The 17,093-nt window shown below is 40.0% G+C and overlaps 1 protein-coding gene across 4 annotated transcripts in view; it reads left to right on the forward strand.

Annotated features, from left to right (window-relative positions):
* Positions 1–17,093, forward strand: part of PCDH15 (protocadherin related 15) — a gene marked incomplete at both ends in the record, with an annotated part of 380,170 nt that overhangs the window by 172,842 nt on the left and 190,235 nt on the right. For all 4 annotated transcript variants that reach the window (XM_082311053.1, XM_082311051.1, XM_082311054.1 and 1 more), the window contains one exon: positions 5,852–6,058. In XM_082311053.1, the coding sequence (XP_082167179.1) occupies positions 5,852–6,058 (207 nt within the window). The remainder of the gene's footprint in view (positions 1–5,851; positions 6,059–17,093) is intronic.

Below are 17,093 nucleotides of genomic sequence, written 5' to 3' on the forward strand. Positions count from 1 at the left end.
ATGAAGGCTTCATTGCACACTTGTTCTTTTTTGCTCTATTAGTGCCTCCTTATGACTGTGTATCTTGAACCTGAACCATCTAGCCAGCTTCACTGCAGACTGCTCTTTTCACCGAGAGCTGTGGAGTCCATTTAAGTTCATATAATATCCCTGGGTTTATTTGAAAGATCATTCGTTGTTTTGACAGCAAAGCGTGTTCTTTTGGGAACTAGAACCAGAATGCTTTGTGTCTTAAATATCAGTGGCTTGCTTTCTGAAAGAAATGCAAATTGTTTATTCTTTGTGCTCCAAAATATGTGTTAGGAAGCAGAGATGCTCAACCCATAGCCACCAAGCCCAAGCTAGCGTTTAACGGGCCGCTATGAGGAAAAACTTCTCACTAACAGCACTGAATGTCTGGAAGAACGTATATATTAATTTATCTCTTTAAAAACAAAACAAAAACACCATCCCCCCCAAAAAACCCAAGAAAAGTTAAGGACAAGGGAAATGCAGTAAAAATTGACAATATTACAGGTATTGTATATTTTTGGAGAATTATGAAGGTTATGCATCAAAGGTACAAGAACTGCTCCTAGCCAAGCATTGCTTCTGGTAATATGTTTATATAACATATGAAAACAAATCAATTTCTCATACTTTATATGACACTCCCTGTATCAAACAAAAGCAAAAAGAAGTGGCTGTTAGAGAAAATGATTTCTTAAAAAAAAAAAAAAAAAAATTGTTGTTTGAAAGTGAATATTTGTAACCAGCATCTTACTAATTTCTTCTTTAGTTTTTCATGTGCTTTGACCCCTCATTATGTGTAAAGACCAGAAGGAAAACGAGCAGTTATTTGTGTTTTCCAGAGGATTAAAACAGAACAACTCTGGAAGAGGCCTTGTAAGGAAATGAACAATAATTTGTTCTCCCTTCCAGCTTTCAGCTAAATCTTTTCAAAGAGAGGAAAAGCTTATATTTGTCTTTCTGCTCTTATGAATATCAGGGCTGGGTTTTTTTAACATGTGACTGTGTACTCTAAGGCAGAAAATAGCTACTTTTCTCTATGGAGATTGTGTTTTATCTTTTCTATTGGTCAGATCAGTTTCAATGTAAAGTGATAGCACTAGTCTGTAAAACTGATTAAAAGTGGGTTTTAATGACAGTCCCACAAGTACATAGGTTGGATTAGAAAAGCAGAAATTTGACAAATCTACTGAAGAAGCATTAAAGGAAGGTACACTGGGAGTGGGTTATAATTTCAGCACTTTTTTGTTTTTAAAGCACTTCCCGCTTTCTTACCAGAAGTGTTTTGCTTTACTTTCTTCTGCTGTTGTAAAGGACATTCTTTTCGAGTAGGAAATACAGGTCAAATGCAAAGGGCTCAGATGTTGCTGTACGTAATTCTGCCTGGCCCTTGAAGAGTAATTTCAGGTCCCGAGGCTGGCACTGGGGCTTGCTATTTGGTGCTGGTGACGAGCTGGGTGGATAGGGCACACAAGGAATGCATTCATACCTGTCTCACCTCCTGTGCCTGAGCACCTAACCCCAACAGCCAAGTTCTGATGCTTTGGGGATTTCCAGTCCTACCCTGATACAGGAATTTCTGGATTAGTTCTGGAAAGGAGGCACTTTCAATGGTGATTTCCTAGAATCACAGAATGCTTTGGGATGGAAGAGACCTTTAAAGGTCATCTAGTCCATCCCCCCTGCAACTGGCAGGGACATCTTCAACTAGATCAGGTTGCTCAGAGCCCCATCCAGCCTGGCCTTCAATGTTTCCACGGATGGGGCATCTACCACCTCTCTGGGCAACCCGTTCCAGTGTGTCACCACCCTCATTGTACAAGATTTCTTCCTTATATCTAGTCTGAATCTACCCTCTTTTAGTTTAAAACCATTGCCCCTTGTCCTACCGCTATTGGCCCTGCTAAAAAGCCTGTCCCCATCTTTCTTGTAGGCCCCCTTTAAGTAGTGAAAGGCCGCAATAAGGTCTCCCTGCAGCCTTCTCTTCTCCAGGCTGAACACCCCCAGCTCTTTCAGCCTTTCCTCATAGCAGAGGTGCTCCATCCCTCTGATCATTTTTGTGGCCCTCCACTGGACCCGCTCCAACAGGTCCATGTCCTTCCTGTGCTGAGGACTTCAGAGCTGGACGCAGTACTGCAGATAGGGTCTCACCAGAGCAGAGTAGAGGGGCAGAATCACCTCCCTCGACCTGCTGGCCACACTTCTTTTGATGCAGCCCAGGATACGGTTGGCCTTCTGGGCTGTGAGCGCACATTGCCGGCTCCTGTCCAGCTTTTCGTCTGTCAGTACCCCCAAGTCCTCCTCAGGGCTGCTCTCACTCCCTTCATCCCCCAGCCTGTATTGATACCAGGGATTGCCCCAACCCAGGTGCAGGACCTTGCACTTGTCCTTGTTGAAACTCATGAGGTTCACACGAGCCCATTTCTCCAACTTGTCCAGGTCCCTCTGGGTGGCATCCCATCCCTCAAGTGTAACTGCACCACTCAGCTTGGTGTCATCTGCAAAGCTTGCCTTTTTTTTTTTTTTTTTTTTTTTTCTCATAAATATAGGTGTCTTTGGAAACAGAACTTAATTAAATAGCAAAAGAAGTGAGCTGGATGGGGTGATTTTCACATGGTAGCCTTGCAGTTGTGCACTTGCTAAGGAAGTGAAAGAGGGAAGTTGAGTTGTGTCCTGGTGCCGCAAGTAACGCTTGTTGCTGGCAACAAGCAGTTGGGAAGCACTGTGACTTTCTGAAGGACTAGCTGCCTGACTTTCTGAAGGATTAGCTGCCTGATTCTGTCCAGTTCTCAAATGGGGAGGCCAAAGTCAATTATTTTGACCAGTGTACCCAACCTGGTGAGCAAAAAGGAAAGCACCTGCAAAGTTGAAGTGCCCACTGAGGAAGGAGTCCTTTTCATTGTAATTTTGGTCTCCAGAGCCTAAAATTTTAAGTCCAATCTTAGGAGCACACATCCTTCTTTGTATTTCACCGTATGTAATGTAGAGGACTGTCTCTTCCTTCAGAAAGACACTGCAGTGCTGTGGTGATGATGTAGTAAACACCCTGCATAGATGAATATTTCCTCTTTTAGCCCGGGACGAGGTCTGTGCTCACTTATGCCTTAAAGCGAGGCCGTTATTGTGGCAGTTCAAGCTGTTGAGAAGATTGGGACCCTCTGTTATTTGCGTTTTCCTTTTTTTTAGAATCCCTTCTAAGCAGTTGCAAGGAACACCAAGGTTTGTTACAAAGAAACTTGTAGCAGTTGTGTGTAAGCTTTTTACTGTGAAGAGGCCTATTTTTCTTGAAACAGAACAGAGTATTTAATGAAGCTCAGCCATAGATCTGCTTATAAAATAGAATTGTATCAGTATGTATTTGTTGCTCAGAGAGCAATATTTTTTCTGAGGGTTTTTTGTTTGGTTGGTTGGTTTTTTTGTTGGTTTTTGGTTGTTTCCCCCCCCCCCCCCCCATGCTTTCAGTATATTAACTTGGGCAGAAACTCTCTATATCAGGACGTTTTTGAAGTTTCATCCTACCACGTCAGTAGCCAGGGTACTTCCAAGTAATTTTGGTGATGTTCATTTTTGCACATGAAGTTTATTTTCATTCAGTGGAGCATCAACGTCAAAGTAAATCTCACTTCTGTAAATTATATTCAGCATTTGGGAGTCACTTATGCAGTCTTCAATGCTATTGCCAGCTACTACTGTATCAGGTTTGAAATACATTGCTGTTAACTTCCACAGGACCAGGATTTCCCCAGGGATGCTTGAGTGCTGCTCTGTTGAATGAAACTGAGTGCAATTGCAAGGTTTCTAACTAAATGCTGATAAAACTAATATACGTGATTCTCTTACAACAACCGGTGTGAAGGCAAACTTTCTGAGCTAATGCAAATCTCTTTAAAACTGGTTGGGATCACCCAGAAGCATCACTCTCCTCGGGTGGACTGGAGCTCTGTGTACTATTTTCCTGTTATGTGTTTTATTTGAATATGAATAATTGAAGCTGGCTGAAAAAAAGATATTCATACTTAATATGGTAGTAATTATTTGAGGCAATTATGGGTTTGGTCACTGGCAGTATCCTGTATCCTGAGAAGCACATAAGAGCAGCAGTAGATAAATATGTTGCGTCCCGCACCCTGGTTACTGAAATCTTAATGTGCCAGTGAATTAACCAGTAGAACTCCCAATTCCTTCAAGAGAGATTTCTCATTAATAAAAATTAATCTCCTAGGAAAAGCCTTATTAATTTCAGATACTAGCACATGCTTACGTACATCCACTTGCTAGATCTGACCTTATCCTCGTGAGTCAGAAAACAGCCACGTACAAGCAGATAGGTTGGTGGTTGCTTTTAAATCTGTGCCACTATCACTGTTGCCCATCTCTTGGTCAAGAGTAATGCTGATGTATTTTAAAGAGGAAAATACATTTTTCTTAAGAACTAAATGTTTTAATGAGTTTCTTACGAATTACTAAAGGTGACATCACCTACTTTGAACACCCTAACAATTTTGATGTTTATACTTCTCTTTACTTGAAATGGAAGTTTTTATCTTCAACAGCATACTATTGTTGCTTGGTAAACAAAGCAAAGCAGAGTGAACATTTTGCAGACAAAAAAATGTGTCTAAAGAAGAAATTAAAAATAACTAGTTGATGAAATCAAAATGGCATGTTTCCAGAAGAAAGCTCCTCAGATGTTGGATTTGAAAAATGAGGAATTATCTGTTTTGAAATGAAGGAAATACCAGAACGAAAATCAAATCTCTGCAAACAAAAACTACTGTTAACAACAATAATTTAGGTACTGTTCTCTCTCTTCTGAAATATTTTTACACCCGAGACGTTTATTGCACAATGCACTTCCCACGTCTGCAGAAAGGTAATAGCACACTACGGTCGCAGTCCCAGGGTCTGTGTGCTTACAGATTTTGGCAATGAAGCCATAGGAGTAGGAAACTGTCTTACAATACCCTACTATTGTCTTGCTACAGAGACGTGTGCAGGACTATAATTAGAACTGGTTTGTTCTTTATAAATTAAAGAACAAATTACTTGTTGTCTTCTACTTCCCTTGTTTATTTACTTTAATTAGTCATAGGTAGTAAATGAAAAAAAAAGAAAGCATCATACATTTATATTGGATTAGCACACTGGAAAGGGCAATTAGTGCTTTTATGTTTAGGAAGTTTGAAAATAAGAATGAATCAGGTGAAACTGTATCGGTGAGTAAATCTTGGTGGGTGAGGCACTGCCATTGAAAAGTGGGGGTTATTAATTGAAGTAAAGAATGTTGCTTGACATTCAAAAACAGGCAAACCCAAAATTAAAATCCCACTCATCTAACACTAGAAAGATGGGTTTTGGGCGAGAGGGAGAAAGAGTCATATCCAGGGCAATATGCTCTTCCAGTAATCTGTAGCAAGTACCATATGTCCATGTGTACTGTTGTCATCTTTTGGTTTCAGCTCTGTTGCTGGTGGTGTGGGTGTAGGTTCTGTTGTACAATCAGCAGTTTCCACTTTTCTTTCATCCTTCAAAGATTTTTCCAAAACTCTCAATACTGATAGTTTAAGGAACTATGTTTTCATGTGTGCTGTATAGCTTTGAGTTTTATTGTGGCTACTTAAAAGGTTATTGTGACTGAAACTCTTTTTGCTCTTATATCCTGGCTAATTTTTGTTTGGTGTTTCTTTTTTTCCTGATGCGAAGTTTCATAACAGGGTGATCTATACGTTGTTATTTGTTTTTATAACTGGATTGCAATTCTTAAATAGAAGCCACCACCAGTTAGTAACTGTTCGTACTTTTACTTGGCTGAGAGCCTTTGACAAATGAGGTATTTTTTTAGGCTGAACAAGACAACGGCCATCCTCTTCCTGCCTTTGCCAATCTGCATATTGAAGTCCTTGATGAGAACAATCAGAAGCCTTATTTCACAAGATCTACGTATGAGGGCTTCATCCTCGAATCCTCCCCAGTGGGAACGACCATCTCTGATAACCAGAATCTGACTTCTCCACTACAAATCGTAGTATTGGACAATGATGTGGAGGAGGTATGTTTCTTGTTCTTTTACAATGTCATACTGGTGTTTACATTTTTATTATTTTCAGAGTTCTTTCTTTTTTCATATTTTTTATTGAGACAAAGCTGGTTTGATCAATAAATAAAAAAAAATCTTAATACCATTGTTAGGGTTTCTTTTTTGTTTTTGTTCTGAGTTCAAATAGATTTGAAAGTGTGTCTGAACTGAAAAACTAATCTATATTTTACTCAGCTCACCTTAAGACTGTGTTCTGTTAGAAATGATGAATGCTTAGTGTGAAGAGGAAAAAAAAAAGCATTTTGTGAGAGGGATGAACCTGCCACACAGCATGGGGAACAGGGAGAGAGAAGCTCAAAGTGGAAGGAAGTAGTAGCTTGCACAAACCAGGAAGAGGAGGAATAGGAGGGCAGGAAGCTAAAAGTTCAATCCATTCTTTGGTCTGCCTGGATTTTGATAGTAACATTACTCATAGTAAAAATTGAGCATCTTCAAAAGATTAGTAACCAAGTAGTAACAGTACCATGCCTCTAGGGCTAACGTTTCTTCTGTTCTCACTAAGGCTGTTACGTGTTTTTTGATAACGTTTCTTTTTCCTCTAATTACTGTTGTCTCTCTAGTTGTCCTCTTTGTTCTTTTTTATTTCTGTTCTTCTTTTCTCGCTATCTCCAGATAGGTAAGGAAAGCTAGGTTGTAGGCGTAGGTTATAGTATATGCCAATACTCTTTAATAAAGTTCTTAACCTGATAGTCTGAAAACAGTCTTCTGTTTTTGAAAGGTTTGCTTTTGACATAGGCAAATTAATTATTTTTGAGAAACACAAGAGGCCATTGTCACTGGAAGATGCTTTCGACATCATTGTCTGCATTAGAGTGGTTTATTAGCAGAGACGTCTAGACAAATTAGAGAGCTGGGCAATCACCAACCGTATGAAGTTCAACAAGGGCAAGTGCCAGATTTTGCACCTGGGACAGGGCAGCCCTGGATGTACGTACAGACTGGGGAATGAGAGGCTGGAGAGCAGCCCCGCGGAGAGGGATCTGGGGGTTCTGGTCAACGGCGAGCTGAACGTGAGCCAACAGTGTGCCCTCGCACCCAGGAGGGCCAACGGTGTCCTGGGGTGCATCAAGCACTGTATTGCCAGCCCATCGACGGAGGTGATATTGTCCCGCTCTACTCTGCGGTGGTGCGGCCTCATCTTGAGTGCTGTGTGTAGTTTTGGGCGCCACAGTGCAAAAAGGATACGAAGCTACGAGAGAGTGTCCAGAGGAGAGCCACAAAGATGGTGAAGGGTTTAGAGGGGAAGCCGTACGAGGAGCGGCTGAAGTCACTTGATCTCTGTTCAGCCTGGAGAAGAGGAGGCTGAGGGGAGACCTCATCACGGTCTACAGCTTCCTCACAAGGGAAGGAGGAGGGGCAGGTGCTGATCTCTTCTCCCTGGTGACCAATGATAGGACTGGAGGGAACAGCAGGAAGATCTGCCAGGGGAGGTTTAGGTTGGACATTAGGAAAAGGTTCTTCACCCAGAGCATCGTGGAGCACTGGAACAGACTCCCCAGGGAGGTAGTCACGGCACCAAGCCTGACAACATTTAAGAAGCATTTGGACAACACCCTCAGACGTATGGTGTGAACTTTGGGGTTGTCCTGTGCAGGGACAGGAGTTGGACTCAATGATCTTTGTGGGTCCCTTCCAACTCAGGATGTTTTATGATTCTATGCTTCTATTGTCCTAAGAAGCTATTTTAAAGCCCAAACTCTTGTAGAATCATAGAATGCTTTGGGATGGAAGGGACCTTTAAAGGTCACCTAGTCCATCCCCCCTGCAACTGGCAGGGACATCTTCAACTAGATCAGGTTGCTCAGAGCCCCATCCAGCCTGGCCTTCAATGTTTCCACGGATGGGGCATCTACCACCTCTCTGGGCAACCTGTTCCAGTGTGTCACCACCCTCATTGTACAAGATTTCTTTCTTATATCTAGTCTGAATCTACCCTCTTTTAGTTTAAAACCATTGCCCCTTGTCCTACCGCTATTGGCCCTGCTAAAAAGCTTGTCCCCATCTTTCTTGTAGGCCCCCTTTAAGTAGTGAAAGGCCGCAATAAGGTCTCCCTGCAGCCTTCTCTTCTCCAGGCTGAACACCCCCAGCTCTTTCAGCCTTGCCTCATAGCAGAGGTGTTCCATCCCTCTGATCATTTTTGAATGAATATCTCCTTCCTGTCCATTAAAATATCTCAGTCAATTTATGGGCATTCATAAAAATTGGTTGGAAGGCTATTAGAAATGGCTGTTGGAGATGGCGTTCTTAGGGGCTGGATAAAAGGTATGGAATAAGTGCTGGTGGCAGTCATCAGCAGGCATTGCTGATTTGTATTACTTAAATACTCTTGTTCAGCATCGCTTTTGTAAAAAGCAAAGCAGTTTTCTTGTTTGATCAAATTAATGGGACCTTGTAGGTTGCTTAATATAGGAATAAGAAAGGTGTGCAGGCATCAGGTATGTGTTTATATTTACAATACATTGTCTGATTGTGTTGCGTAGAATCTATTAGTGTGATGTGTGCCCAAACACAACAGAAATCAAATCGTATGAGTTAGCGTCCACAGTTCTAAGTCCTTTTTAAGCTACTAATTTGAGAGATTTTTCTCGGAACACTGCTTTTAGTTCTGTGATCCTTATGTGTATTAAACAAAAAAATATGGGGATATTTTAGATGTTTTTACCCTGAGCAAATTACTGTCTATTTTGTTTTATCTACACCTTCATGAAAGTACTAGTAAAACCCTTTGGGTCAAATATGCCTTGGTGCATATCTGTTACAGAAATCTGGAATTTTAGGGCACTATTTATGCCTACCTTATAACACCTGTGACTGCATATTAACTTTACAAAAATAGAAAGAGAGGCTGTTAATCACCTGAAGAGTGGAAGGCTGAAACCGAGCAATTCGGTCTGTGAGACTGATAGGTATGGTCTGAAACTCAGAATAGGGTTTTTGGCAAGCTGGAGAGCTTGTTGTGAACCGTTTCTGCCTGGGTTGCTACACTGCCAGTTTGGGCGATGGACGGACGAAAATAGTACAGAAAAATCTCAGTGTTAATTCACAATGTGCTGCTGGTGTTTCTCTATCTTGCAGTCCACCGATGTTCCAGGGACTGAAGTATTTGCCCTCAAGGCTTTGTAGCTGCAATGACCTAGGAAAATCCTACTGTGCATGCAAAGTTCACAGTGGTAAAAGAAGTCACGCAGCATGGCTGGTGAGGGAGAGGCTGAATCCGTTGTGCTTGAAATAATTTGAAACAACTGTTTTAATTAAAGATAATTCAGTGTCCTAGTTCACACACTTAAATTTATGTGACAGTTTTCCATGCTGGTGGTTTTGTGGGACTCTCTCCTGTTTCCTAGTAGGTGATATTGTTACACTAAAGGGATGAGAGAAAGACTTTGGACTTCATTAACCACCAGAGGTTTTTCAGGTTGTAGGTAATAGTGCTCTGATTAACCTTTCCCTGGCAGTTGTACAGCTCTACCCACAAGATGTCAAAGGCAGATTTGATACTACAAGGTTCTTTGTTGTAACTACATGTTAGATCATATACAAGACTGAAAATGAACTGTTCAATCCTGAATTTGGGCTGGCTCTTTGAATGAATCATGTAACTACTAGGTAGTTAGTACAACACATGAAGTTTGTATACTCTCAAACTGCAAATATTTAATTTCAGAAATTTCTGCATAGAAGAGCAATTTGTTCCTTTAATATGAACTACTTCATGAGGTTTGTAATGTAATCCTGGTATTTGTGTTCCTCACCGAAAGTGCTTTCTGTTACTGATTTTGTCAGTACAAGTTCAATGCCTCAAGTTTTGAGGGGCGCTCTGAAATTCTTCACAAGCAGTTTGACCATAGGGCTCCCCATTTTACTGTTGTGCCTTCTGTGTAGTGCATCAGCATGTTCCCGTGAAGTTACCTCAGTATTTGGATATTGAATAGGCTGATTCATTAATATACTTGTGTTTGCCTGCACTACAAATTTCAACATAGGTGTGGCCCAAATATTTGTAGTTTTAACTGCATCACTACTAATAAAAAAATCTGTCCAATCTGCAGCAGATATTTCAATTGAGAGCATTAACATAACTTAATCTGTGTCCAAAGGTGATGAAAAACAAGTTTATCATTCTTGAACATGAGCTGCTTTAGGCAGCTGATCAGAAGTTGTTAAATATTTATGTGTCTCAGTACAAATAGACCTGAAATTTCATGCCCACAGGAAATGACCATTCAAGGGCCCAAGAGTATTTCCTAGTGAACTTAACACTTGGTTGTTTTACATCATGTTTTTATTTTCATTGGATAATGAATAACAGGAGTTTGGTTAAGTTAGTGAAAATCGAATTCAGCCACATGACACAAAATGAGATGGAGCCAAAAGTTTTCCACTGATTTATTTTTGTGTATTATTGAAAAAGTGTAATATTTCAGTGTTGCATGATGGATAACTGCTAAGGATTTCTAGACTGGGAAACGATGTGGCTTAAAGACTTAATTTTGACACCCCACCCCATCCCCCCAAAGTGAGGACAAAATATTGAAGATCTCTGGCCCTGCTGGAATGCAATGCTGTGTGCCAGGGCAGATGGGCTGTGGTGGAATCTGGCCGGTGGCCCTCATGTTCTGTCCTTCTCCTTGCTGCTAGGATGGCTCTGTACCTGCAAGGCCACTGCCCTTAGGTATGGGGGGATAAGGACCAGCAGCACGGCCGTAAGTGCTCGTTACCAAGCCTGGGAGATACGGGGGGGAGGGAAGGGTTGCTCTGTCTCAGCAACCTGAACTACTCAGGGAACCTGGTGCCAGATGCTATGACTGTATCAGTCTTCTCTTGCATGTTTTGTTGATGCTTAAGCTCTTTCCAATTCGATGAAACGATGCAGGTGTAACATGGATGTGAGGGAGGAGAGAATCAGATTTAACTGCCTGTGTGTTAACACACATCAGTGATTCCTATAGTGCTTATAACCTGTTGTGGGCATGACACTTCCAGCAGAGTAAGGCTGGGAGTGCAGCAACTGCATATAACTCATACGTAAAATGGCCAAACTAAAATGACAGGTACCTTCTTGCTGGGACTAGATGGTAGCTCAGGGTGGGTTAGTAAGCACAGGTAATGCTTATTAACTTTTGCAGGTCTTAATGTTCTGATGGCTTCATTGTATCTTAGTAAGTTAATGTATCTAGTAAGTAGGGATTGCTGATGAGAAGACATAGATCCTCTACGTTCCTGTGCGTGGTAGTTCCCAATACTGACACTGGCTAAACTTAATGTATTCAGTCTTCTAATGGACAAATCAGTTGAGATTATATTTCATATTAAAATAACTCCCTGTCCTCAGGTAAATGCATGGAGAAAGTGGTCATCCTAACTGTGTATCTTAAGAAAAAAAACAAAACACATTCTAAATTTAAACCTTGTGGGAATTATAATAGGGTCCTGCTATAAACCTTCCAAAAACTAATTTATAGATGTGACATTGCAAACAGACCTTTAACTTGAGCAGCACTGCCAAGTGCTGATATAATTAAGTGGTCTGTTTAAATGGCATAAATTAAATTAAGCCACACGATTACCTTAAGACCTGAGTAAACCAAAGCTGAGATGAGGAATTTAAACAGTATGATCTGATTGCTGTTTACATAAGGCTTCCCAAGCCACTTGCTTCCTTACTCTCTTGCTTCCATGGGAGACTACTAATTTCTTCTACTCTGGTGGTTAGGGTTGGTGAAAAAGTTACACAGTAACCACTTCACTGCCTTGTATGCCCAATCTTGTCAAATGTCTCTTAAAAAAAAAAACAACAAAAAACAAAAAACAACCCCACACCACCAAAAAACCAAACCAACCCAAACAAAAACCAGCAGAATTCAACTTCCAATTTGACAGAAGCTAATCAGCGTTCATATCTGTTACATACTACTCAATTACCAAGGTGTTTATTGATACCACATGCAGTAAATAAACTAATAATCGGACGAATAAACTCGGGGTGTAAGGTAATTTGTGCATTGCTCATTAGAACACAGAATTGATGTCATGTTTATAAGGTGTGGCAGGATGTGTTCAAAAGCATTTAACATGTCCCAGCACACATTCAGAAAAGGACCTGTGCAGGAACCCTGATGCTTCTGCAGATGCCTACAGCCCAGTGCAGCATCCCTGGGCAGTGAAATATGATGCCAGACCAGTTTCTTGGTTTATGCTTCCATTGTCTATGAAGATGAAGTTAAACTAAGTAGATGGTTGCTCAACATCCGTGTTTCCAGAGAACTTGTGAGAAATTTTAAAAAGTTATTATTTTGCATAAAGGCATCTCAGTAGCAGCCCGAGAGGACAGAACAAATAATGGATAAAATAACTTTTAAATGTAACTACAAATGCAGGTTATGGATTTTCAATGACATATGCAGATAAGAACAATTAATGGATTTTTTTTTTTTTTTTTTTTTTTTAGTCTGGGAATACTGAAGCATTTTAAATATTGAAGCGTTTTTCTCTAATATTTGCCCGATTGCTTATATCTTTCACTGTTATTGTTTGAATTTGTTTTGCAGCTGGTATTCTCTCGAGAGGAGAGTTCTCATAACACTGCTATCCCTGTACAGCACTTCTGTGACACTCTAATAGTCACATTACAGAATAATAATTCAGGAAATAGTCTTCCCAAATGTAACAGTCCATTAATATCATTATTAAAACAAACAAAAGGGAAAGGCAAAGCAAAAAGGCTGCTTCTCTTTCTTAGGATTTATAAAGATAGGCTTGTTTTCTTTTCTGAATCTTTCTGCTTTAGAAGGAAAAATAAAAATCTTAACACTGAATCACTACTGTAGCATTGTATTTCTTCCTTTATTTGTATAGGATGAATATCTAACATTTTCTGCCTTCTGAAGCTATTCTTTCTGTCTTTGAGTTCCTTGGAGTCCTCAAGGAATTTGTTTTCTCTCTGTATCTGCCCTGTTTTAAACAAATGCTACTGCTAATTAGTGGAAGTGCTGAAGATGCTGGCATTTGTTTCTTGCCCCCTCCCAGGAGTGGCTCACTTGAATGAGGAACAGAAGATGTTTTTTTTCAGAACTTTTCTGTCAGCTTTTGATTCAGGGAGGGGCATGGCCCTTTGCACCTCAACTTGAAAAAGTTTAAAAAGCGTTGCAGCGCTTTTTAGTGCCCAACTTTATAGTCATGCTTGTGCCTCAACCCTTGCTCTGTGCAAGGGCTGGAGAGGTTTTGGTGGTGATGGAAAGAATTCAGAATTAAAGCACTGCTCAGCATCCATCCTGGTTCTTTCATTAGTCTTTTGACATCTTTTCCTCCGAAGTGGAGATGACGTAAATGGTGAAGAGCTTTTTTGTTATTATTTTGAGTTGTACAATTAAATATTTTTTAAATGAACTCACTTTAAAGAAAAAAATGTTTAAGGAGAAAAAACTATTCATAGGGTGTCCTGGGCAAAGTCTTCTCAGACTGGTTTACCTCCCCTAGTTTTTCAGTTGCTCAGAATTTAGACTTGATTTGTTCTTCTCCTTGGGTTCTGTTGATCTAAGCAGTTCTACGACTAAAGCCATCACGCAGACTTCTCAGGAAGCTGTGCTGATATCTAATGGTAATGTTAAAGATGCAGGAAGTTCACTCCAGATGCTGTGTCTACCTTGTCTGTTCCATCCAAGCTATTGTGAATGTGGAGGACCATCTCATCAGGCCCTGCAGAATTCATCTCACACAAGTTAGAGAAAAGCAACGAGGTCAGTGCCAACACAGTCTGATTGCAAACCCTTTGTCAGTGGGACTGAGAATCTTACTTGCTTCACCTCTGCAAGACCGTGAATCTCAGATTTTTTTCAATGAAAGACATGAGTGGAAAAGATCTTCTGCTTTCACCCAGAAACGAGTAGGGCAAATGCTGGAAACATCTCTTCAACAAAACAACTCTCTTCCGTGGGCGTTTCAGTGCTGATCATCCTCCACATGAAGAATGTTGGAAAACCAAGATGTGTCATTAAATTATCGTTGTTATCGTTACAGCTTTTTGGAGACAAGCTTGTGCCAGCAATCAGGAAGCCTAAGCAGTTCTGATACTTTTGGAGCTTGTTCTGGCTACCCTGGCAAATTTAACAGCCAAATATATTCCCTCCAAAAAGTCTTTGGGGATGTTGAAACACATACAGAATATGTGTCATTGTCAGCTCATTCTTGACAATATCATATAATTTTGGTTTAATCTTAGTAAACTGTAGAAAACTACAATTTAGGAAGAGCTTGTAAGCCCTTGTGGGAGGAAAGGAGCAGCAGAAATGTAAGATTAATATCCGCACAGGTTTTCAAACTTTCAGGAACTTCTCCAGAGATTTTCAAGCAGAAAAAATTCAAACCCAGGCTTTGTTTATTAAGAGTGCACTGGAGCTCTTTCTGCATCTCATTTTATTGTATTTTTGTCTGTAACCATTTTTCCCCCGAATGTACTGCTTTTATGATGTCCATCAGCATCGGGTTTGTGTTTCTTTACTTGTATTCATTTTGTATCATGTGCTTTTCTTTGTAGCTTGCACCAGGTGCCATTCCCGTAGGTATTGGGTATTATGTTTGCAAAATTACTTTTAGTTTTAATCGTGTGATTTATTTATTTATTTCCCCCTGTCCTCCTTCAGTTTCTTCTGCCCTCTCGGTGTTTGAGACTGGGACTGTCACTTGTTTTGTGAAGCCTGCAAAGACCCCTTTAAGCACATTGGACCAGATTCGTTTAGGGCATAAAGTTGTACCGTGGTTACGTTGTGATTGCTTTATGTTCATTAAATAATTATACGTCTTTATAGAAATCTTAAGTATTACAAAAAAGTATTTTTTTAATTTAAAAAGTACCTACTGGTCAGTTTGAAGTATGTAAACCATATCAGGTTTGAACTGCATGCTTGAAATGGTCCTTGCAGGTTGCATGTATACTCGTTTGTGGGGATTCTGATAGTTTTCTACTTAAATATATATGCTAAACAATTTATCAGAGACAAGGTAGTGTACATGACTCACTAATGTAGTCAGAAATCGCAAGGCTTAAGTCGAGGCCCCAAAATAAAATAATCGTTAAAAAAAATTCAAGTATTGGAAATAGTGTTGGCAACATAGATGGGTTGTTTCCCATAATCGTACTCTCTCACAGTATCTGCCACATAAAATGTTCACAGTTAAGTCGAGCAGACTTTCTTTCAGCATAAAATGTGATAAAAATGTAAAAGCGTAACAATGCCAAGATTAAGAAAATAAATTGCTTTGTAGGTCTGATATTCATGGAAGGTAGTAGAAATAGGTATTGATTGCAGTAAAGGCAATTTAACTTACACATTAGGATAAAATTTCTAATACAAGAATAGTTAAGGAATAGGATAGATTACTTCGGAAGTGTATGGGACCTCCGTTGTTGGTTTTTCTCAAGAACAAATTAGGAAAAAAAAGACTGTTTATTAGTGTTCAAAATGGCATGACAAGCAAGAACTGTAACAACTAACCAGGGTTTTTGTAAATAAAATTTTTGACTGACTTTGTAGTGTCTACAAAGTGAACAATTATTGGCAATTACCTCCTGTAATTTTTCATGGAAAAAAGAGATTGTCGTTTGCATTGCTAGCTGTAAAATGAATTTTAATTTTACTGAAAGCTGGCATAGTTGCAGCAAAGCTTTAGGCAATAGGAAACCACTCATTTGGAACACTTTGATATTTCTTTCACGTAGCTTTCGGCAACTGAAATGGTTTCTCATTTAAATAGTATAATCTTAGCCTTCCAAAATGTGTGCTTTAGAGTATTTTGGATTGCTAAAATAAGTTTCTCTTTCTCCTTCTGTTGTAGTAATCTGTCCTCGTAGTTGTTCGTTATGACACTTAGTGCATGTTAGAGTTAGCTCAAGTGTTTATGCCTGCTGTACTGTAAGGATTGGTGAACTTTCCAGTGGTCTGTTTTTTCAATTATGTAGGAACGGTAATAATGACAGGGTAGGAGTTAACCTTCTAGAAGCGTTTTGGATTCAGGTTGAGAAAATCTTCAGAGAACAACAACGTAATGCCACTTTTTGGATAATTGAATTCAGCTATTTCTGACCGTGTTGCGTGTCCTACTCTGTATGGGGCGGGTTCTGTAGAATTATGTTGGAGAGTAGCTGGTAAAAATACTTTTCAAGTTATGCCTTGTGCAGCCACTGGATTTTCTGTTATGTTTTATTCATGGTACTAGTCCTCTGATTCCTCATCTACACGTTATTTGGGGCAGTTCAAAACGGTTTTTATAGGACTCATCTCCCAGCCTTTTGTGTTTTGCCCGATCACGTTTGCATTCCTCTTTTGTAACCTCGCCTCATATAACAGAAGTAAACTGAATAACTAATGACAGAGAGTAGCACATTAAGTCAGGTTAAATTAACCAGATTACATACAAGGACACAGAAATGTTTGTTGAAATGCTGTAGGCAATAAAAGGTAATGTGGTTTATTTTAAAATTTAACTGTAATATAGAGTGACCCTTGCAGTCTAATCAGTTCATAACGCAGTAGCATCTTTAAAGAGATGGGGGGAGATGTTGAGATATTTCATCCTGGTCACGATTCATGTTTCTGTCATTTCAACAACACAGACATCCCAGAAAAGTGCCTTAATTTGTGGGGCTTTTCAGAAGCACCAGGCCGTACAGAGCTTAAACACCTTTTTTGCTGGCTCTGTGCTGGCATCCAGCAGACTGCAGGGTAGGGACTAAGGGTAGGAAGTCCATTTTGCAGCTTTGTATCCATCTGGTAAATTCACACTGGAAGGAACTGGCTTGAGGTTCTGGACTTTAATTAATCTGCTCTATTCCCTGTGAATACAGTAATAACTTCTGATTCTGTTTGTGGCAGAAACATTCCTCCCCCTTTCTGTTAGCTGAGATTCTGTTTGCCCCAAATTAATTTCAGTCTTTTTCCCCAGGGAAGATTTCGTTCTTGTTCCCTGTACTCTTTATAATCTGCCAACCATG

Source organism: Platalea leucorodia (genome assembly GCF_965183815.1).
Source record: "Platalea leucorodia genome assembly, chromosome: 4".
Taxonomy (NCBI): domain Eukaryota; kingdom Metazoa; phylum Chordata; class Aves; order Pelecaniformes; family Threskiornithidae; genus Platalea; species Platalea leucorodia.